The sequence below is a fragment of the Mus caroli genome, chromosome 15, assembly GCF_900094665.2.
Source record: "Mus caroli chromosome 15, CAROLI_EIJ_v1.1, whole genome shotgun sequence".
Taxonomy (NCBI): Eukaryota; Metazoa; Chordata; class Mammalia; order Rodentia; family Muridae; genus Mus; species Mus caroli.
The window spans coordinates 39,085,159-39,108,184 of NC_034584.1; the positions used below are offsets into that span (position 1 = coordinate 39,085,159).

At 37.5% G+C, this 23,026-nt stretch overlaps 1 protein-coding gene across 1 annotated transcript in view; it reads left to right on the top strand.

Moving 5' to 3' along the window:
• Positions 1–23,026, top strand: part of Pkhd1l1 (PKHD1 like 1) — a 136,433-nt gene that overhangs the window by 112,799 nt on the left and 608 nt on the right. The window contains exons 67-76 of the mRNA XM_021183925.2: positions 750–915; positions 3,853–4,085; positions 4,277–4,444; positions 6,948–7,105; positions 8,539–8,674; positions 11,513–11,854; positions 14,010–14,161; positions 16,586–16,732; positions 17,065–17,218; positions 19,073–19,330. Of these exons, the coding sequence (XP_021039584.2) occupies positions 750–915; positions 3,853–4,085; positions 4,277–4,444; positions 6,948–7,105; positions 8,539–8,674; positions 11,513–11,854; positions 14,010–14,161; positions 16,586–16,732; positions 17,065–17,218; positions 19,073–19,330 (1,914 nt within the window). The remainder of the gene's footprint in view (positions 1–749; positions 916–3,852; positions 4,086–4,276; positions 4,445–6,947; positions 7,106–8,538; positions 8,675–11,512; positions 11,855–14,009; positions 14,162–16,585; positions 16,733–17,064; positions 17,219–19,072; positions 19,331–23,026) is intronic.

The following is a 23,026-nucleotide window of genomic DNA, read 5'->3' on the forward strand; positions in this document are numbered from 1 at the left end:
ATGGGGGACTTTTGGGATAGCATTGGAAATGTAATTGAGGAAAATACGTAATAAAATATATTTAAAAAATGTCTTTTATGTAACCCACAGTGTAAATAATGTAAACAAAGAGGCCAAAATGAAAACAATGCACCAGTTAGTTCTTGCTACATTACAAATTATCCTAAAAACTTACAGTTTTGAACAATTTATTAGTTCACAATCAGTGGATTTGCAATCGGGACTTTGTTAAAATGAGTCATTCTTTAGCTCTTGTCCCCTGGGCTTTTTCATTGTCTACCAGTTTACAGGAATGCATGCATGCGGGTTAGGTAAAAATGACCTTACTTCCTTCTTTAGAATTTGATGCCTCTTTATTATTGTTGGACACTAGCTATGGGGATGGGAATGATTGAACCACATGTGTTCTATGCTTACTTACCCATTGAAAGTTATGGAATTCCAAGAAACATCAAGATTACTAGCCTTAATATGAAAGCATTCTCCACATGTATTCTTGTGCCACAATTAATATTGTCTGTCCTATCATTTAAGCAAAGTGTCACAACAAAATTGAAAGAAAGCGTGAGAGAGGATTACCCGGATACTGAGTTCCAGTATTCTACCATAAATAATGGAAGGCGCTTTTACCATACCAACCTACAACTCCACGTTCGTGGCAGTGAGCAAAAACGTGTTGGGTAAAATAATTCTGGCCTTAAATCTTTCTTCAGAGAAGTATAATTATTTTTCTATTCTTTATGTTTTAGATTCAACATTTGTTGGATTTAAGGATGTTTGTTCAGGAGAAACTAATGTGATATTCATGACTAATCCTTTAAATGAAGACTTACAGCATCCAATCCATGTGAAGAATGTCCAACTCATTGACACTATTGAACAATCCAAAGTATTCATACATAGACCTGATATAAGGTATCATTATGAAAACATTATTTCCTCTATTAACTTTCTGCTCTATGTGCCATATTAAACATCTGAGGAAGGGTTACTACATTAAAACAACTGCTACTATCTAGAGAGAAGTAGTATTCATGAATATTTGGACTTTAAATTTTAGCACCCTCAGTTGTTTTAAAAACTGACCTTTATTGTATGTGTTCTCACATTATTTTTTTCATACATCATAAGAAACATCTTTACTAAAGGCAAAGTTCAGGGAGGCAGGTTTCATCTGCTTTCCATATGAATGTTTCTTCACCAATCATCATAAAGATGTAAGGTATTGCCATATCATGTCTTTTCATTAAGTTTTGTTACTTGTTATTTTCCAAATATTCTATCATGGTCACTCTAAAAATGTGCTTGGGAACTATACATCAGTTATTCTAATTACAAAGATTGCAATTATGTAGAAATTTGGACCTGAAATATTTTCTGATCAGTTAGTATCAAGACATTTCCAGAAAATTATTCCATAGACTTGAGGTTATAGAGTAATATTATCAATTCCTGATAGGGCTTTATAACATATAGAACAGGAATCTAGGTATAAGACAATATTCAAGAAAAGAAATTTTCTGTCAGAAGTATGTGGCCAGCTTATAAAAGAACAATGCACTGTATAGGCATCTTCCCAGAGAAATAGTGTCCTGTAAGTAGCTCAACTTCATATGACTTGATGTGGATAACAGTCCAACATTCACTTATTTGACTTTGTTTATTTTGGTAATTTTCTTCAACAGTGTCACTTCCCATTAAACAATTAGCATATGCTTATTTAGTGGGGATTGAAGTCTCAGATTTCATGTATAATTTTAATGTCTAGGTCATAAAGACTGGATTGTAATTTTAATTACCATTTTTTAAGCTTTATTTCTAGTGGATATTGTTGGTATTCTCCAGTTTTTCCTTGCCAAACAGTGCACTCAGCCTTCAAAAGCTCTAAGTGTTGGTTAATAACAGACATTGGCCCCCTCTTTCACAATTGTAACTATGGAAATCATTACAAATTGTTATTACCACTGTTACAATAAAGGCAAAATAATTGACTGATTCTGGAGAATCACCTTGAGGTAGTAAGATCTCTGCCATGTAATTCACTTTCCAAGACTTTTCATGAGATCAGAATGAAGCTTATCTGAAAACATTAGGCATGCTCTGTGTTCCTTCTCTCCCTCAGAAGAACAGAAGGAAGGTGTCCTTCTGTTGCAGGAAATATTTTAAAAAGAGATCCAGCTCGTTCCCGTGCTTGTACCTGCCTCTCTCTGCCCCGGTGGTCTGGCCCACCTGCTCTTATCTCGAGGTGACTTTCCACCCAGAGGCACCCAGCTCACTAGGTTCCCACTGGCGGATCATTACCATTCCAGGCCCATGCTTCAAATCCCCCACAGCCTTTGTGGTGCACCTCAGGCAGACCCATGCTTTGCCACTGTACCTTTCTATCTTGAGCCCAGATGAGCTACTGTGTGAGGGAGAACACAATACAGACTTAGTTCAAAAACAATGGTAACTCAATCTCTGGGAGCCTCAACTAAAACCTAATCTTGTAAACCTATTTTTTTTTATTAGATATTAAATCTGATTCCTCCTGTAGCAAATTCTTGCAGATGTGTCATGATACCAAGAAACTAGCTGATACATCTTACCCTCATGCTATCCCCTTCCCAGAGGGACCTAATTCTCTCCTGCTTCCTCTCTTCCTCCATCCAACCTGGAAGTCCCGCCTACATGCCCAGTGATTGGATCCTTTATTCACTAGGGGATTGGTTCATAAGAAACCACCTGAGCACATGACTCATTCCTTATTCCAGACAGCCTCTCTCGGGAGTGCAGAACTAACATAAAATACAAGCATCACAGTGCCATCCACAACATCCTTCCATAATTTACACACACACACACACAAATTCTATCTTTTTAGGCTCTTGGGAACCTGAGTGATGATAGAGGACACAGTTTGAGGGTTCCTGATTACTTTTCTTACAGATTTGTTTTACACTACACACACTTGAATATAAAGAGCATATGGTATACTCAAATATTTATTGAAATTCTCCTGTGTGTATTATAGAGACAACTGATGATATTTGTCCCATCATAAAAAAAAAATCAGAGATATTTTGGGTCTGTTTCACATAACAGACACAAGCTTTCTACTACTCTATTCTTGCTAGAGCTCAGGGATGAAATAGATTTCTTCATTGTATATATCATAGCAACTCTAAATACACACTAGATCTGGATGTGCTATACATTGCATATTTAGCAGCCTTTCTTTATTATATCTAAGGACAGTCAATTAACACTACAAGTAATTAAAAATGAAACCAATATATCATTTTAGGTTGAACAGTGTGAGTCATTACAATATAGTTACCTAAAGAATGGTTACCAGTATACAGTGGAACGATCACGATCCAAGTTTATCTGTATGTACATAGACAAGAATCTATAAGAATACATATCAGCCTTCAACTAGCCAAGAGCCTAAGATAACAAATAGGAAGATGAAATAAGCAACTATTATTAAATATTCATGTTGTTTTAATAGTAAGTAGTAGTTTATCATTTGTAAGAAAATTAACAGACTACCTGGCTAACATAGAGATTTCCATCCTGTTGCAACAGAATAGACATCCATCTGCTGTATATAGAAACAAGTGATGGTATATCGTGAATAATATACAAAAATCAAATCTATAATTATATAAAATATGGAACAACAGTATGGAGTTCTAAGTATATATTCCACATGTAGAACTTGTCATTTTGAAATGTTAATAAATCCATAATAATGAAGCAAATAGGCACCTATGCTAATTGCATAGGCCACTTTGTTCTACTAGAAATTCTTTCTGAAATAAGATTGAATCAGTAACCTTAGCCATTCATTGTGCCCTTTCTTCCCAGTAAAGTTAACCCATCTGATTGTGTGGACATGGTTTGTGATGCCAAGAGAAAATCTTTTCTTAGAGACCTGGATGGCTCCTTTCTGGGGAATTCTGGGTCAGTGATCCCTCAAGCTGAGTATGAGTGGGATGGAAACAGCCAACTGGGAATTGGAGACTACAGAATTCCTAAGGCGATGCTCACATTCTTGAATGGAAGTAGAATTCCTGTAGCTGAGAAAGCACCTCATAAAGGTATGTTAGATCTTATTTGATTATCAAACCTCAAGTTTATGAAACAAAACGCATTTTTTTTCAAGAATTGAGTGATGAACTAATAACTTGTAGGTTCCGTTAATTGATCTTATACACAAGATAAAGACAATAGAAAGAAATTTTGCAGAGATATCCTATCATTTTTAAAATACTACTATACATATTTCTAGGGATTATTAGAGATGCAACCTGTAAATACATCCCAGAGTGGCAGAGCTATCAGTGTTCTGGAATGGAATATGCAATGATGGTACTGGAAAGCCTGGATTCTGACACAGAGACACGAAGACTATCCCCAGTGGCTATCATGAGCAATGGTTATGTTGATCTCATTAATGGTAAGTGCTCAATGTAAATAGACCTGAGTTAGTCAAATCATTTATTCAATGGATAGAAGTATGTGAAATTTACTTACATTTGAATCTAGCAAATATAAAGACTTCTTTGTCCTCCATATTTAATTATTATCTACGTGCTATGGTGAGATTTGACTCTTTAGTAGTTCTTCATCCAGGAATATCAATTTAATTCATGTTGAGTATTTGAAAGAAGAGGAAGAGGAGGAGATGAAGAGGAGGAGACAAAGACAAGGAAACGGAGAAGGAATGCTGTTCCTGTAATGATTGTCACACTTTTGTTGATAAGGATGCATAGATATTTTGAAGAAAAAGTTGGCCTAAATGTCTTCAAAAATATACTTTGCCTTATATGAGTTAAAAGAAAGCTTGATGATATGTAATGTGTAAGAAGGGTGTTGAGGGTCTCTTTTCGTTATTCTATGGATCTTTGGACAAACATTGCAACTAATAGAAGTTGTTTATATAAATATACAGCTTATGATTTTGACTTTTGAGAATAATTTGTGGAGGTTCTGTGTATAGGCTTCTCCCACTCTGGCCCTAGATATGTGAAGTTTAAATGGGAAGAAATGGTACCCATAGAGATACATATAGACATTGGAGCCCAAGAATTTTTCAACTAATAGGATTAATTTCTATAAAGTATCAAACACGGGGCAGGGATTCATTGTATGTCCCTGAACAGTGCTGGGGCTCAAATGTTAGTCTCTCATCAAGCTTAGCACTGAAAAGGCCCAGAACTTGAACCACACAGATTTCCATGCCTTGGCTATGAAGAAACATGGTGTCAAAAACAGTGTAGAAGTCAACTTAGTGGCCGTTCTCTTAGTAAATCCACTTACTTAAAACCTGTGAAAGAGCCCAAAGGTACTAAGTAAGAAAGATTTGAAAGTCCCACAATATTCTGCCTCTCCCTACTTAATCTCAGGAGCCAACAATCAGTGTCAAATACTGCCATTTAGTTTGCAACGCAGAGGTTATAGAAAAAATGAAAAAAGAACTTGGTGAATAATGATGATGTAGAAGAGAAGTTTTCACATTGCTCTGATGTGGGGATGGAGAGATTTAGGTATATTAATTTCTACATTTGCCTGTTCTGAAAGGAAGTATAAGTTTTCTATTTCCTACAGTGACACACCATTTCCCTAATAAATGAGTTTAAATTTAAGTGTTGATTAATTTTTAAAAGTGTTAAGTAAATAGTACTAGTGAAAAATAATGAATGTATTATGAAAATCATGTAGGCTTTGGGAAAATTACTCACAATAAAATTACTGAATATCACTATAATTTCCTTTTAAATCTTAATGCTAAATTTTATTTCTTTTAAGTATATGGCTTTTTGTTTTACATTTTTTTATACACAGCCGTTTCTGCATGTTTGTTTTTAAAGACCACAAAGAAGATATATTTAAAGTGGGATTTATACTTTATGTGCTAAGGGATGTATATTCCCCTTGATATTTAGAAGTTAATATTGATTTAAAATTTGATTGAAATGCAGTTATAAATACTAATAAATTTCAAAGTGAGCCAGACAATTCAGCAAACGTAATGAAGAAATACATCAGGAGATTTTTGTCAGTCAGCTTTCATTTTTATATTGAAATAGAGAAATTTGCTATGAAAGATATGCTGTACTCATTCTGAAAATGTCTAGACTCAACTAGAAAACCATCTGCTATGTCTTAGCTTTTTAGGGCATCTGCTTGATGGTAGAATGCGCTCAGATGATTTTAGTTTGTTAATTATATTAACTCTCCAGTAGTGCCTTAGCAACTAACAGAAATGTACTGTTACTATAAGAAAAGAATAAAGACTTGATTCAAACAAACCTGTTAGCTGGCCCTTATGCTGCAGGCTGCTGAGTATCTGGTTACAGAGTGAGTACAAGACTAAACTGGACAACTTAGTGAAATTCTGCCTCAAAAGAAAACCTATGTTAAGGGTTAATAAACAGGTAGCATGCATGAGCCCTTAGGTTCAATCTCCACAGCTCCCGCAAGTCAAATGTGTTGGGGAAATTATAGGTTGACCAACAAACAAATGAACAATGGCCAAAAACAATTGATGAGTCTTCTTCAGGAATACAAATGTCCGTTCTTTGTTGGTCAGCTCCATCTTAGCAGATTCCCTACAAACAATCTCAGCAAACTGGTGAGTCTTAAAAATATTACCCTAGTGAATCTATAACACAAATCCTAGCTGACATATTGTTATCCCTTTAACCCCAATAAGTATGAAAGTAAGAATAATAGAAGCAAGTGGATTCCCTGTCTTCTATCTTAGCCAAAATGTAGGAACCAGCTTAGAAGTCCTGGCAGATTAAATAATAAGTTTAAATGCTGAGCTTCTGAAAATGTAAAGGTATCTGAACCCTTGCAATTTACTTGTAGTATGAGTCTTCATATTTTGTGTGTGGGGGTGTGGGGAAACAGGATTCTATAAGTAGGAACATGACCTTTATTTTGCATGGATTTAGGCCCACAGGACCATGGCTGGTGTGCGGGGTATACATGCCAAAGAAGACTGTCTCTGTTCCATGGCATAGTGGCTCTGAACAAAAAGTATGAGGTTTACTTTACCGGGACCAGTCCTCAGAATCTTCGGCTGATGTTGCTTAATGTTGAACATAATAAGGTGAACCTAGATAGAAATAATGCCTTAAAGGTTGTCATAATTAGCTTCATACCACTAGCGACTAACTCTTTTTCCAGCCTTTTCTAATGTTGTCATTCTACCAGCTCATTTTTAAAAGATCCATTAGTGTATTAATCTGGACAGGTTTTCTCTGTGAAAGAACGTGTATATACTGAACACTTCCAATACATACTGGTTCCTGTACTCCATATATGATGGTTGACAGTGAGATCTATGATAGCATGACTAGCTAGCAAGCCTGAATTTTGATACTAAAAGTGTGTATTACTTAAAGTTATAGATTTGCTTTTCTTTTTCTTACATGTGGCTATTATGCACATACATGCCAGAAATATGCCTTTGGGATTGATTTCAGTGTTCTCAGCATATTATTTTCAATTATTTTTGATAATATCAAATCTTTGCTATAAGTGGAATTCAGCTGGGAGCATTAAATTTATTCAGACTGTCAGTGGAAACAAGCATAGTACTTAAGAGTAGTCCCATAATTCAGACTTTGAATTACATGTATGAGACTTCAAAGTGCTAGAATGTTAGGTACAGGACGACCTCTGGCCAGGTCAAGCAGATAGCAGAGGAACAATGAGAGATTTCCTTTCTTCCTTTCTTCCTTCCTCCCTCCCTCCCTCCCTTCTTTCCTTCTTTTCTTCCTTCTTTCCTGGGTGATAACACTTTCATCCTTTTACTTGGGCTTTTCCCCCCTCTCACTCTGTTGTATTCCTTATACAATCCAACTATAAATCCAGATGAATTTTCAAACAGAGGACCTCTTACTGCCTTTCATTGAAACAATATTATCATTGCCCTAGAAGGAGGCAATCACCCACCAACTCTTCTTCCTGGGTCTACTCTTGCCCTCCACTCATCTTCCCTCATCAGCCAGAGAGGAAACGTTAGGAGTCTCCTCTGGCAAAGACCAGATCAGGTCCTTTCTCTACCTTTCATTATCTCTACATTCATCTCTGTGAATCAGAGCCTTCACAATAACCTAAAAGACCCTAAGGGAATCTTCCAGGTTTCAACTGACTTTTATGGGCCTTCCAACCAACGTTTTGTGAGATAGTTTTCAACACTGCAAGTTTAATTTTGATTCAAAAGTCTCTTTTGTAATTTTTTAATCTTTAAAAAGAATCCTTTCTTCCGCTTAGTGTGTGATTCCTCTAATATTTTTTCTTACGTTATACTCTTCTACTGGGACTTATCACTTAGTTCTTAATTTATTATGTCTGCATTAATTGGTTAGATGCAAGCGTATTTTTAATCTTTGTCCAATAATTTCCAAAAGTTCACAAATACTGATTTCAGTATCTTCTAAAAGGTGTACATAGTTGGAGCACAATTTTTAGAAACTAAATTCTAAATAGTCTGTTAAATTGTTCTAATAAAAACATACAAATATTTGTTTTTAACAGGCAGTTCTAGTAGGAATTTTTTTTTCCACACTTCAGCGTCTGGATGTCTATGTGAACAATTCCTTGGTCTGTCCCAAAAATACAGCATGGAATGCCCAAAAGAAACTCTGTGAACTTGAAAGGCACCTGAACACAGGTATTTCTTCAGGACAGCACACATGGTGTCTATATACTTGCTTACCTGCAAACATTTTTGCAATATTTCATTATGACATTATTTCCTTAGATATTGATGAATAGAGGAAAAAGTATGTTTTTAGCTCCACTCAACAAAAACTAAGCTGTGATCATTTATGAAATGCTTTGAAAGATTTCTGCTAGTGGAATTCTTTACCTCCCTGTACATGAAGATAATGTTCTGGAATGAACATGTTTATTACTAACTGACAAAGTTTGCCTTCTATGTGCATGAAACTTAACTATCCTTGTGCTCAAAAGAAATTTTGCTTGCAATTTTTACCTTCCCCTTGCTTTATTTCTGTTCTATAGAGGTCAATGCCTGAGTTAATTCTAGATATCAGAGTTATGATCAAGAAAGCTAGCATAACATCAACATTATTAATTAATTTATGGCATAATGGACTTGATTTAAATGTAATAAATTTAAAAATTACATTTATCTACATGGTGGTATTTATAAACCAAAAATTATCCCTGTCCATTTATTGAGCAAAATGGGTGTGTTAGGGTTAGAAATAGGGTTAGGGTTAGGAGCTAGAGTTTGTCTTAGGGATAACGTTAGGGTTAGAGTTTTTTATTCAACAAAATTCTAATATTGCTGACAGCCGACACTGTGTTCCATGAGCTTGGCCCATCATTGCACAAACATTAACAGCAAAATAGAAAGTAGATCTTGAAGTATGAGTATATGGTCAATATTCTTTACCATTTGTAAAACAAGTCTTGTTTTTACTTCTAAAAAATAGTCAACATTTCCAGACATTTTCACACATCTGATACTGGGCTCTAGGTACTTTGCTTATAAGTGGTTACTTATCAGCAGTAACAAGCATCTGGGTAAATTAAGATGGGGGAGATAATGCCATTTGTCAAGGCTTCTGCTTTGGTCTCCTCAGACCCCTGTAACAAAATCCTATGAATTTAAACAGCTCAAGTTACTTTCCCTTTACAAAACAGCACAATTTGTTTATTTACTTTAATTTTCGTTCCTTTCTTCCTTTTTTCTTTTTTCAGGTTTGTTTTGCTTTGTTTGTTTGTTTGTTTTTGTGACATGGTTTCTGTCTGTAGCCCTGCATATGCTGAAACTTGCTCTGTAGATTAAGCTGTCCTTGAACTGCCAGCCTCTGCCTCCTGAGTATTGGGATTAAGATATAAGGCACTATGCTGGCATTTTTTTCTCACAATCCTAGTCAATAGTCAGATTCAGATGAGAGAATGTTTTCCTAAACTGTAGAGATTTCTTGCTGTGTTTTCACTCTGTGTGAGAGCCAGTTCTTTGGCCTCTTTCCCTTAATGGTTCTAATTCCATAATGAAGTCTTCACTCACTTATGTAAGTGTAATTTTCCTCCAGAGAGCTCCACTTGCAAATACCTTCAAACAGAGAATTAAGGCTTCAACACAGGAGACTTGGGAGGGTATAATTCCATTCATAGCAGTCTCAAAGCCAGAACAGACAAGCAAGGACTTGAAAACATTGCCTAGCAATTGACCGTGTGCCCTTGATGGTTCTACTGCATTGCCTCTTTATAACCTAACCTTCTAAATACAAATGATGGCATATACTTACAGCTCAGGCTCAGTGTTCACACAGAGTTAACACTTTTTAAAGCAACATATGTGGTATGAAGCACTATCATTCCAAGTTAGGAAAATAAAAGTTATTAGAATCAACAGAATTTAACATAGAGACAACGGGGTTAGAAGACAATAACACAGATACCTTTTCAGAGATTAACAAGACTGTGACTATGTGTTATCAGATTGTTTTTGAGGCTCAAACCAAAGGGGCTCACATACAATCATTTCTCCAGCCAAAAATTAAAATTTAGCATTGTTTTAGCATGAGTTCTTTAAAGCTTTAGCACATTGAATGCACAACGTCCTTGTGTTACAAGCCTCTCTGTATTTGAAGCTTACCTGAAATGCTCTAGTATCTTGATCACTAAGGAACTTCATTATTCTAATAATATGAAAAAGTTAACCAAGAGAGATGGCACAGACATCATTAATAGGAGAATGAACTCATATCCACTTTGCAACACAGAACACATTCTTTAGACTCACAGGAGCTGTGTGATCTATTTTACCACTACGATGCATGTCAGCCTTTGGGGCTTAAAACTCGAGATTTGTTACTTCTTAATTCTGTTGATATTTTCAACACACACACACACACACACACACACACACACACACACTGGCCTCAGTTTCACAAAACCCAGTTTTCAAGTAGAAATTGTTTGGTTAATCAGAGATTTTACAAGCTAGCATATAATCCCATTTTATTGGGTTAAAATTCCTTTGAGATGTTTTAATGGATCTTTCATTTTTATTACATGCCTTCTGTCCTTAGTAAAAATTGAAATATCAAATTATAAGTGCTCTTTTAAGCATCGGCATCTAGTACTGCAGAAATTAAAAGGCCATTAAATTTATACTTTTAAATTACCAAATTTCTTCACCTGTGGCTTTAAAACTTAGAATGTATAGATAGTATTCTATGAGTAGAGAATAAGTTTCTAGACTTACAATTAATTTGATTTCTCATTTATATTGTGACTATAGCTATTTTTTAGAAATAAATCTTATATAAAATGGCTATTAATGGCATTATTTAAAAGAGTATAGCTTTGCAAGTCAGTTTTGTAAGTACTTTGTTTTAATGTGCATGCTTTGTTATGAAAATTATAAAATTGAGCTTTTTGTAGTTCAAACAAATACTAACCACTGTGTGGCCTTTGTGCTAACAGAAATATATTTAAATGTGCTATTTTGGCCGTTTTTCTTTTGTAGAACAATTCCTTCCTAACTTGGGCTCCACTGTCCCTGGTGAAAACTACTTTGATAGAACCTACCAGATGCTGTACCTTTTGCTGAAAGGAACTACACCTGTGGAGGTCCACTCTGCTACTGTCATCTTTGTATCTTTCCAACTGCCGGTTATGACAGCAGATGAGTTTTTTAGCTCACACAATCTGGTTAGAAATCTTGCCTTGTTCCTAAAAATACCAAGTGACAAAATCCGTGTCAGCAGAATAATAGGAGCAAGTCTGCGAAAGAAGCGATCCACAGGACACATAATGGAATTTGAGATTGGGGCTGCTCCCACTCAGTTCTTGAGCAATTCTACCACAGGTATGGGTATCAGATTTTGTGATAAAGAAATGTCATTGTAAAGTCATAAATAAACCTACCATGGCCTGGTTAGCCAGCACTCAGGAAATCCTATTACCCCTATATCTGGAACCCTAAGGGACTACAAATCATTTTACTTCCCTACTTCTATAATAATAAGTTGTTGAGAAATTATGAAGGAGTTGCATATTAATACATTATACAGAAAGACTTGACTTAAGAGGAAGTGACTTCTTTGTTTATTGATAAAGGGTGAAAATAGTCAATTAGAAGAGAAATCTGTCAGTGGAACTCTGTTGCTTAGAACAGAGAAAGACCTAGCTAGGCTTATGCTGCTGCAATGCCTTCTATGACATTGTCTGCCTGGAGTCATAGATGACTTCCCTTCTTCAGCTCTGTACTTCCTTGGACATATATGGTGAGTGCTATGGTTTCAGTGTGACTTACTTACTTGGTTCCTTACCTGTAGATTTCGTCTAGGAATTGCAGTAGGCCCATTGTGCAGAGGTAGATTATTCACCCTTTTCTGGCAATACCAGATAAACCCAGATAAATATAAGATACAGGTCTGAGATCATGGAGCATAGGACCATAAGGAAAAGCAAGCTGATATTTTTTCAAAGCACAGACTAGGGTAGGATCTCAAGTATCAAGGAAAACCCTTCAACATGTTCTGGAATGGATGAATCACAGAAAGGTATGGTGAAGCAAAAAGAAAGATGCCCACTTAATAATACAGCTTTCATATACTGTCAGGGTATCTAGGATGTACACATAGCACTCACCCAGGGTCAGACACACTAAAAAAAAAGAAAGAGATAGCATAAGTGCTGAGGAGACCTCTGCGTGGGCAGAGTCCTCGGGTCAGGAATAAAAAAGCTATCATGTCAAGTCCTTCAGTGTTGAAATGGCAGTCAACAAAAACGTAAGAACACACTAGCTGTACCACAGAGGTTAGACCTGCCACTGTGCTGAGAACCAGTGAGCATAAAGGGACAGGAGACATGGGATGATGCACCTTGGTACTTCTACCATAGATCATAGAAGAAGTCACATTAGGAGATCTTCTTGGAGAAGAGGGCTGGAAAGAGATAGGATCCAGGGAGGAATCTGTAATTCTCATCCTTTATCCCAGAGTTTGAGTCACATAAGTAAGCTTTCAAACTGACCTGAAAATTCTGAGTGTGGGTTCCAAGGTGTCATGCAGGCTCACTGGCCAATGTTGCTGAGTATACTCAGCTTTCTAGTTTGTCCTTGATGGAAGAAACTAGTGATTTCTTCCCAAAGGCATGGCTCAGAACGTGGAAGGTGTCAGAATTTTTTAAGTTACAGTGTCTTAAAAACATCCTGGCTACGGTGGTTATCTAAAAACCACACTGACTGCAATGTGTAGAATAATGTAGAAGGTGGCAAGCTAGTTTTAAATCTATTTTCATAACCACTAATTTTGGCTAGGATTTTGACAGTAAGGACAAAGAGAATTGAAAACTAGCTTATGATTAAATAGGATATGGGGGAAAAAAGTGAAGAAATGAAGAAAAAGTATCAGACTCTGTCAAAAGGAGTATGGAGGTACCAGTTCATAAAGTAGAAATCCTTGTGGGGGTGTAATAAGTTTAAGAAGAAGTCTCAGGTCTGCCATGAAAGGAAGAGAGAATGGAAAGTGTGCGCAGTCTGAAAAACAACCTTCAAAATTGCCAGATGTCTAAAGAAGGTAAGGGGTTGTTAGGAATCTGACAACTTTAGCAAGTTATTAATGCACATACTAATAATTGGGTGGATGCTTATTATACTTAAGTTCTAAAAATATTCTATTCTGAAAAAGTAATGTGTGGTGACAGAAAAGGCTGATAATACTTCACTTCAAATAAGGAGTGACATGGGAAAATTTAAGCCAAAAGACACATTCTCTCATATACTTTCAGTCAGTGTGTGTGTGTGTTTTGTTTCCTACCTTAAATTCTCTCTTAGAACATTCTTTTGAATCCTCCATTTCCCCTCAGTCTATTAATATGACTATCTTATTGTTTTGGGGTACTAAAGTCTTAGTAATCAATGTGATGAAGAATACAACCAATACTGAAGTTAAAACTTTCCCATGTTCTCACAATTCTATATTCTTGTAATCCAAATGACCTAATTCTTTTCCCCATAGGTCAAATGCAGTTGTCTGAGCTCCAGGAAATTACTGACTCTCTTGGACAAGCTGTTGTCTTAGGAAAAATTAGTACTATTCTTGGATTCAATGTTTCTTCCATGTCTATTACCAGTCCCATCCCCCAACCAACTGATTCTGGCTGGATTAAGGTAATAACATACAATTAGAATAAAAACATATTTTATCATTTTTAATGAAAAGATACTGTTTAAACTTGATTTCGTCCTGGAATATCTTGTTTTCTCCATCTACAGTAATTGAAAGTTTTGCTGGGTATTGTTGTCTGGGTTAAAATCTGTGGTCTATTAGAGTCTGCAAAATATGTCTCGGTCCGTCTGGCTTTTAGAGTATCTGTTGAGAACTCAGGTTTAATTTTGATAGGTCTGCCTTGATATATTACTTGGCCTTTTTCCCTTGCACCTTTTAATATTCTTTTAATGTCCTATACATTTAGTATTTTGATTATTTTGTGGTGAGAGAATTTTCTTTTCTGGTCCAATCTTTGGTGTTCTAAACTTTTTTCTTTTAATGTTCATAGGCATCTTTTTCTTTAGGTTAGGGAATTTATCTTCTATGATTTTTCTTGGAGATGTTTTCTCGGCCTTTCAATTTTTTATTCCTATTATTCTTAGGTTTGACCTTTTCAGAGTGTCTCAAATTTCCTGGATGTTTTGTGTCATGAAATTTTAGATTTTCCATTTTCTTTGACCAATGTATTAATTTCTCTTATCGTATCTTCTACATCTGAGATTTTCTCTTCCATGTCTTATATTCTGTTGGTGATGCTTATATCTTTAGTTTCCTAGGTTTTCCATCTCCAGGATTGGCTCAGTTTGAGTTTTCATTGTTGCTTCTATTTCCATTTTGAGTTCTTAGACAATTTTATTTACTTCCTTCACCTGTTTGTATATTCCTGTATTTCTTTAAAGGGCTTATTCATTTCCTCTTTAAAAGCCTCTATCATCTTTGTAAGATTGGATTTAAGGTCATCTGAGTTAGGATATCCAGGGCTTGCTATAGCAGGAAAACTGGGCTCTGGTGGTACCATACTGCCCTGGCTCTTGTTGACTATGTTCTTAAAATGTCCTTTAGCCATCGAGTTTTTCCTTGTATTGGATGATCTGGATGCTAGCAAGATTCCCTGGGAAGTCAGGGAGAGCAGTGGGTCAGACAAGGCAGGAGAGGTGGTGACACATAGCTTACCTACACTGGCTGTGCCCCAGGTAGAAACCTACTGGCAAAGGATTGGTAAGAGAGACTTACAAACTGTTTGTGCCTGGGTCCTCCAAGGTCTCCCTGGGGAAGCAGGATATTTTGGAGGTCTCACATGGTTCCTCAGAATGGCAAGGTGAGCCCAGGGCCAGACAATGGAAGTCAGGGGACTGCAGGTGTACAACTCAGCTCTGCTATTTTATCTTATTCTAAATAGTATTTGTTTGTTTTTTAAGAATTAAGATCCTCTTTATATTTCTCAACAGAAATCTAGATAGCATGTCTTTCTAATTTATTTTTATGGGCTAACTAAAATAGTAATAAGGTAGTTTAAGAAATAAAAAAATGAGAGTTGGGATATGGCTCAATGAGTCAGAGTTCTTATAGTGCAAGCATATTTCTTAGGGTTTGTATTGCTGTGATAAAAACACCATGACCAAAAACAACTTGGGGGTGGGAGAATATGTTTTTTCAATGTAAAGTTATAGTCTGTCATGAAGGGGAGTTGGGGCAGAAACTCAAGGCGGAAACCTGGAGGCAGGAACTGAAACAGAGGCTGCGGAGAAATGTTGTTTACTGGCTTGCTCCTCATGCCATTCTCAGCATGCTTCCTTATACAGCTCAAGGCCACTATCCACATTGGGTGAAGCCCTCCCATGTCAATGATTTATCAAGAAAATTCTTAACAAACATTCTTATAAGCCCATATCATGGTGGCATTTTCTCAACTGAGAACCCTCTTCCCAAGTGACTCTAGCTTGTGTCAAGTTGTCATAAAACTAATGAATACACATGAGAATCTGAATTTCAATCCCCATGATTCACATTTAAAGCTAGGTATGGCTAAGCATGCCTGCAGCCCAGGACTGGACTAGGTGAGGAGACAGGAAGGTTATTATGACTTGCTGACAAGGTGTAAACACAACTATTTCCAAATTTAGGGAGAGACCTGGTCCCTAGCAGGTAAGGTAGAAAGAAGAGTAGGGCAGACATCTTTCTACTCTGTATCTTCCTTCCTCCACCCTCCTCTGGCCTTTATAGGTGTATATGCCTATAGGAATATACATACACACATACATATACATACATACATACATACATACATACATGCATGCATGCATGCATGCATGTACATGTGCACACATGGGGGGGACATTGAACATGATCTCTTCTAAAACTTAGTTTTTCACATGTATTTTGCTTTAAATACTTTTATCGGTGTTGCAGCTTTGATCTAAAGGAAATTCGACATGTTGAATCTACTGTTTTAAATAAACTGAATCCTGCACTTACCCTAGCCGAGTTTGCTGTGAAATGTAGCTGGTCCTGAAAAGACCACTTTCTCCTTCTGTCCATGCTAGGTGACTGCCCAGCCAGTTGAAAGATCTGCATTTCCAGTTCACTACCTGGCCCTTGTGTCTTTACTCTCAGTGGTTGTTCAGCCAGTGGCAGCCCAGCCTGGACAGCCCTTTCCTCAGCAGCCCTCAGTAAAGGCAGTAGATCCTGAGGTGAGTTGTAGCTCTTACTCTCCTTGTGTGAAGGGCTTTGGTTCTCTGGCAGCTTGAATATGGAAGTTGAACCAATACCCGTGGATAGCCTCTTCTATTTATTGTTTTCTAAATGTTTCTTTAAAATGAGTGTGCTTTTCTGTTCATATTCAAAACCTCTTTCTGTGAGGTTAGGAGCTTATGTAGATTTTAAATTTGTAGTAGACATTTACAAATAGTTTATCTTTTTTGAAGAACTAGGACAGGACTTTGTTATAATTCTCCACTGCTAATTTTTTCTTGAGGGTAACTGAGTATCAGTTGGAATTACATCGCTGCTATTTTTTCTTGAGGGTAACTGTGTATCAGTTGGAATTACATCACTTACTTTGAAGGCTATCCTAAAGGACTCCAATAACAACCAAGTTGGTGGCCTTAGTGGAAATACAACAATTCCATTTAGCACCTGTTGGGCCAACTATACAGACCTCACTCCTCACAGAACAGGTAAATTGACTATATTAGATCCTCACATATCTCCACAGTAAAGAAATGTGCATTTTCTTTTTTTTTTTTTTAAGATTTATTTTATTATATCTAAGTACACTGTAGCTGTCTTCAGACACACCAGAAGAGGGAGTCAGATCTCATTACGGATGGTTGTGAGCCACCATGTGGTTGCTGGGATTTGAACTCAGGACCTTCGGAAGAGCAGTCAGTGCTCTTAACCACTGAGCCATCTCTCCAGCCCGAAATGTGCATTTGCTTTGCGTGGACAAAATAACTAAATTCTTTGGTCAATAAATTGTGACAATCAAAATGCTGTAGTCTGCTTTTTCTGAATATAGTCTCTCTTATAAAATGCATTTAATATATAAAAATAAATTAAAATAGTGGTAGGAGAAATTTATTTATTTTACTAAAGAAAAATAACTTTTTTATTTTGTTACTATAACTTTTGATTCCATTTGTATAAATATTAATTGTCAAATATGAGTCCCTTAAATGTTGGGCTCTCTTCTTTTTTCCCATTAATTCATTTATTTATTCACTTTACATTCCAGTTGCATCCCACTCTCTCCTCTTCTCCTAGTCCCACCCTTTAAACCCCCTTTCCCCATTTCCTGCTCTCATTCTCCTCAGAGAAAAGATCCCTTCCATCCTGGTACCAAACTGCTTTGGCACATTAAGTTGAATCAGAACTAGGCACTTCCTCTTTACTGCGACCATACAAAGAACCCCAGCTAGGGGAAAGGGGACCGAAGACAGGCAACAGAGTCCAGGTCAAAGACAACCTCTGTTCTGTTAGGAAACTCACATTAAGACCAAGCTTTAATCTCTGTGGGCCTCCATCGGCTCAAGTTAGTTATCTCTGTAGAGCTTCTTGTGGTGTCCTTGACCTCTATGGCTCAAGATATGCAGGGATAAAGATAGAACAGAGATTGAAGAAATGCTCATCCAATGACAGGCCCAACTTGATGTTCACCCCATGGGAGATATCCAACACTTAACACTATTAATGAAACTCGGTTATGGTTGCAGACTGAAGCCTAGCATAACTGTCATCTCAGAGACTGGAGAGGCTTCATGCAACAGTTGATGGAAACAGATGTTGAGGAATTTAAGCATAATTTGAGATTATAAAAAAGATGTCATTATTTGTATGCTCTTCTTGTCTGCTATTGCTCCATATTTTCTCATTAAATATATTATATGCAATAACAAAAATTAATATATGCCCTTTTCATTTAAGAAACGGTATACTTGTGGTACTTTAATAATCTATGAAAGAATTAGGAGTTGAGCTGGGAAGTTGGCTCTAGACTTTATGCAAGCTAATGAAAAGGAGAAAATATGTACACATGTTGCCTTGAGTTCCACAAACCAGTGCTGTAGAGAATCATAAGTTTGTTCCCGTTGCTATGATAAACATCAATACCAAAGGCAATGTTGGGGAGGAAAAGTCCTTTTCAACTTACACGCCCAGATAATAACCCATCACTTAGGGAAGTCCAGGCAGGAGCTCAAACCAGGAACCTGGCACAGAATCATGGAGGACCACTTCTCTTACTCTCTGCTTGCTCTGGTGGCTTTTTGCACATCCCAGATCTACCTGCCTAGGGAGAGTACTGCATCCCATGCCTGTGGATAGATGCAGACTTAACTTCTGAGTACTTCTTAATTTCTCTCTGTACTCAAACTATACCACTTGACTCCATTTGCAAAAATACTTTGTTAGAAATTAGTCACAAATTTGAAGCCAAAACAAACAAACAAACAAACAAACAAACAAACAAAAAACCCTAAGTAGGAACTGATTAAGAACAGAGAAGTCAACCACCACGATGTTTTCACCCCTAGGAAAAAATTATAAAATTGAATTTGTCCTGGATAATACTGTTCGTGTGGAATCACGACCCTTCAGCCTGTCAGCACAGAGTGTCCCTGGTGGCAGTGGAAGTAGCACCAGTAGTGGCAGCAGCAGCAGTGGCCACAGCAAAGCATCCTCTGTGGGGACACCTGTCCAGACACTAGCTGTCGTAACAGCATGCCTTGTAGGAAGACTATTGCTCTTGGAAATATTTATGGCTGCAGTTTTCATTTTGAACACAACCGTAGGTAAGTACAGTTGCAGTTCGTTTCATATGTAACCTTATGTCTTCAGGTTCACAGGGAACAAACAGCAAGTGTTTCCTGAGCCAAAGCTCTTAGCACAACCGTTGTGTCTGGCACCACTGGAGGGGCAAAAAGAAGTACAAGTTCAATGGCAGGCAAGATAACGCTATGAAAATGATATTGTCGTTATGTGTTAGAATGCAAGAATGTGGGGGTAGAGAGATGCAGGTAATCTCAGAACTCTTCAAATGTTGCCAAGGGCCGAGGAAGCTTGAAATGGCTTATGCAACTGACCAGTTAACTAAGAAATCCAGAAGTGGTCTGGTTTCTGCCACAGCAAAGTCAAGGACACAGGTGATCTTTCCCTATCTCTTGGCTTACTACTACTACTTAGTGGTAACTCCATTGCTAGGCTGGCTCTTTTTCCTAATCTTTGTGGTAAAGGACCTGATATACCTATATTTATGTTATATAATGCAGCAGTCAATGTAATACATAGATACTTTCCTCAATAGATCTTGCAGCCAAGTCATTGAGCTGGATTGAGACACATGCTTATCTGTGAACCAGTTAACTGTGGCCACAGGGCTCTAATTGGCTTGGCTTGAGTAACATCAAGGTATGACCTGCTGAGAAGGGTGCTAGGTAGACAGTGAACTTGAAGAGAGTTAAAGAAAAGGAAGTCTTTCTGATCTACAATGATTCTAAATGATGTTGAATGTCACTCAGAAGCAGCATGTGAAGCCTGGGAGTGTTGCATAAAATGTCTACAATTTATACAGAGAAGACAAATGAGGAGCAAAGAGAGATGTGGGTGTAGGAAAGGGCCTATTGAGATGTAGGTGTAGGAAAGGGTCTATTTTCAACTAAATGTATTCAGTGCTGAGTCCTCATATACCACTTCCCCACGCCTACCTCTTCTCAGTTTCTGATAGCATCCTTTCCTGACCCCTCTGGTTCATATTTAGACTTCATTGTTTTTCCATTGAACTCTACATCCATCATGAGCTGTTCACCATCTTCATCAGACCATAATGTCTCATATCTGTTCATGTTCAAAGTCTCCTCTCTTTATTCTTCTCTTTTCATTCACTGTACTGGCATCTTAAACCTTTTCTCATGAACTCATTCACTTTTACCCTCTAAATTGTCTTTAGGTTTCACTTTTAAAGCCCAAGAACCTATGGTGATAACAGTCTTGGGTTTCAGATGGAGAACGAGAGGCTGGGGCACCTATTTAACATATCAAAGCAGAACTGGCCTCCTCCGGGTTCTCCCAGAGCTCCTCAGTCAGTACCTGAAAGTTACCAGCAAATAAATCTGCCTTTTTACTCACAATTCAGCCTGAACTGGCTTATTTTGTTGGCAGAAAAAACCTATTAAGCAATGACTGTCACGACTCACTATACACAAAATGCAATCAAAACCAAAGACTCAGAAAGAGTTTTAAAGACTGGATTCATGTTCTAAATTCCAAGGCTAGCAACTCTATAGCTCAGTGCTGGGCTTTTTAGCATGTGTAAGGCTTCGAGTTCAACCTCATTACCAAAGATAAGCAATACATAAATAATTTCATCCAGTCAGCTCCACATACTTTCCATCTAGACTATGTTCTTCTGCTTCTTGAGTCCTACCTCTTTCAGCATTCTCTAAGGTTGGCTCAGAATCTGCTTCCTCCAGTCAACTTCCCTTTTCCTTCCCATTCTGTGTAACATTTTCCCCAATTCCCTGATCTCTTCGTTCATATAATTACCAGAGGCTTGCATTGAATTTACATTCAAAATATATGTTTCATTAAACTTTAAGCAGCAAGAAGAGTGGATGCTTTATGTAGTATGGATACGGAAAATGCACTTGAATTGATATAACTCTTCTAAGGGGAGTAACCCCTCAGCTCTGACTTTAGAATGGAAATGTTAATTATTTAGGGGCTTAAAGGGCTGGCAGATATTAATCAGTTTATGATTGATGTAAAAGATAACTTCTGATTGGGGCAGATTAATGAAGAGAAAGCATCACATAAGGTACTGAAATATTCAAATAAAAATGTCAAAACTGGATTTTAAACCAGGTATAAAGGAAGCCAGGATGAGCAGTCACTATGATGCTGCTTCTAGGAGTAACCATGGCAAAGGGAGGCTGAAATCATCCCCTGGAGCCCTGGGGAGAGTCATTGAGTGGATTATCTGCTAGTGGCAGAGACCACTATTGTCTTCTCACACCTGAATACTTAATCGAAAAGGGAGAAGTGGGGCTGAAGCTGAGGGACCCTAGGTGTGTCTAGGTAAACAACAACAGGCAAGTTGCCCAACTCCACTTCATGTTTGACGTTGTGTTGAAGAGGTCAGCTCGGGAATTTTTGGAAAACTCCACCAGACCCCTCCCCTCCTGGAAAAGAAAGGCCATAAAGCACATAGGCACCCCTCCCCTCTGGAAGGCAAAGGGCTAATTACGTTCCTCAGATCAAGGGGTTGGGGGCGGGGCAGCGAGGCGACCATTGGCCATCTGCAGGTGGGGGATGCCCAGAGCACAGTACACACATTCAGCAGGGCAGACTGACCATTAGCCACCTACAAACAAGGGAAGTCCTTGCCACCTCATTCCCTAAAGACCACAATCAGTTTAAAAGTCACACTGTTCTGCCAATCACATTGGGCCTAATGGCTGCTGCTCTGAAAACTGTATAAAAAACTCGCTGAATGGACTGCGTGGGGTCATTCTCTCTGTCCTTCGTGTGCAGGGCAACCCCAGCATGCTGGAACAATAAAATTCCTCTTGGTTTTGCATTGATCCCCAGCTCTGAGTTGTTCAATCAAGGGACAGGGTGGGTGGGGTAGGTGGGGTGGGTGGGATGGGAGGGCCCTCTGGTAAGTTAAGGCTTGCCAGAGTCTTACAGTGTCTCCAGAATTTTAATATGAGAACAGATTTTTTTTTCCAAAAAAAATTAAAAGTACAACAAATACAACTTATAAGACCATTGGTTAAGTGCATTTTGTGACTGGGGATCAAATGGCTTGATTGTCAATTATCTTTTAAAGTCATTTTTACTGTCCTTCACAATTTTTGATATTTTGTCAATTAAAATTATATTTTCAATTAGTTTATATAGTTATTGAGTCTTTTCCCTGACTTTTTTTTTTAAAAAAAGTCAATGGCTTCCACTTTGCTATTAAATAAACATTTATAATTAATGTAAAAGTTCAATTCCCATAATGTATTGAAACACTAGGTTTTTATGACTTTTCATTGTGATTTAATATTTTACTTGTAAGAGAATCACCAAACTCTACTAAATAAAATTGCAAACATCTACTGTTGTGTTTTATAAAAAAAAAAAAAAATAGGAAAGGAAGGAATATGTTTGGTGGAGGCTTGGTATGTTGTGGTAGGAGGGGGGTGCCTCTGCGGGCCCATGCTGAGGCATCCCTTCCCCCTCAGTTACCCTGAGTTATAATAAAGAATAGAATTTATTTAGGACATGGGGAGGCGAATTGAGGAGGTAGTAGAAACAGAGAAAGGAGAGAGAGAGAGAGAGAAGAGGACAGCTATGAGCATATGGAAAGAGAGGGGAAAGAGAGGGGGGAGGTGAATGGGAAAAGAAGGGGAAGAGGGTAAGGGAGGAAGAGAAAAGAGAAGAGAAGAGAGGAGAGGAAAAGAGAAGAGAAGAGGAGAGGAGAGGAGAGGAGAGGAGAGGAGAGG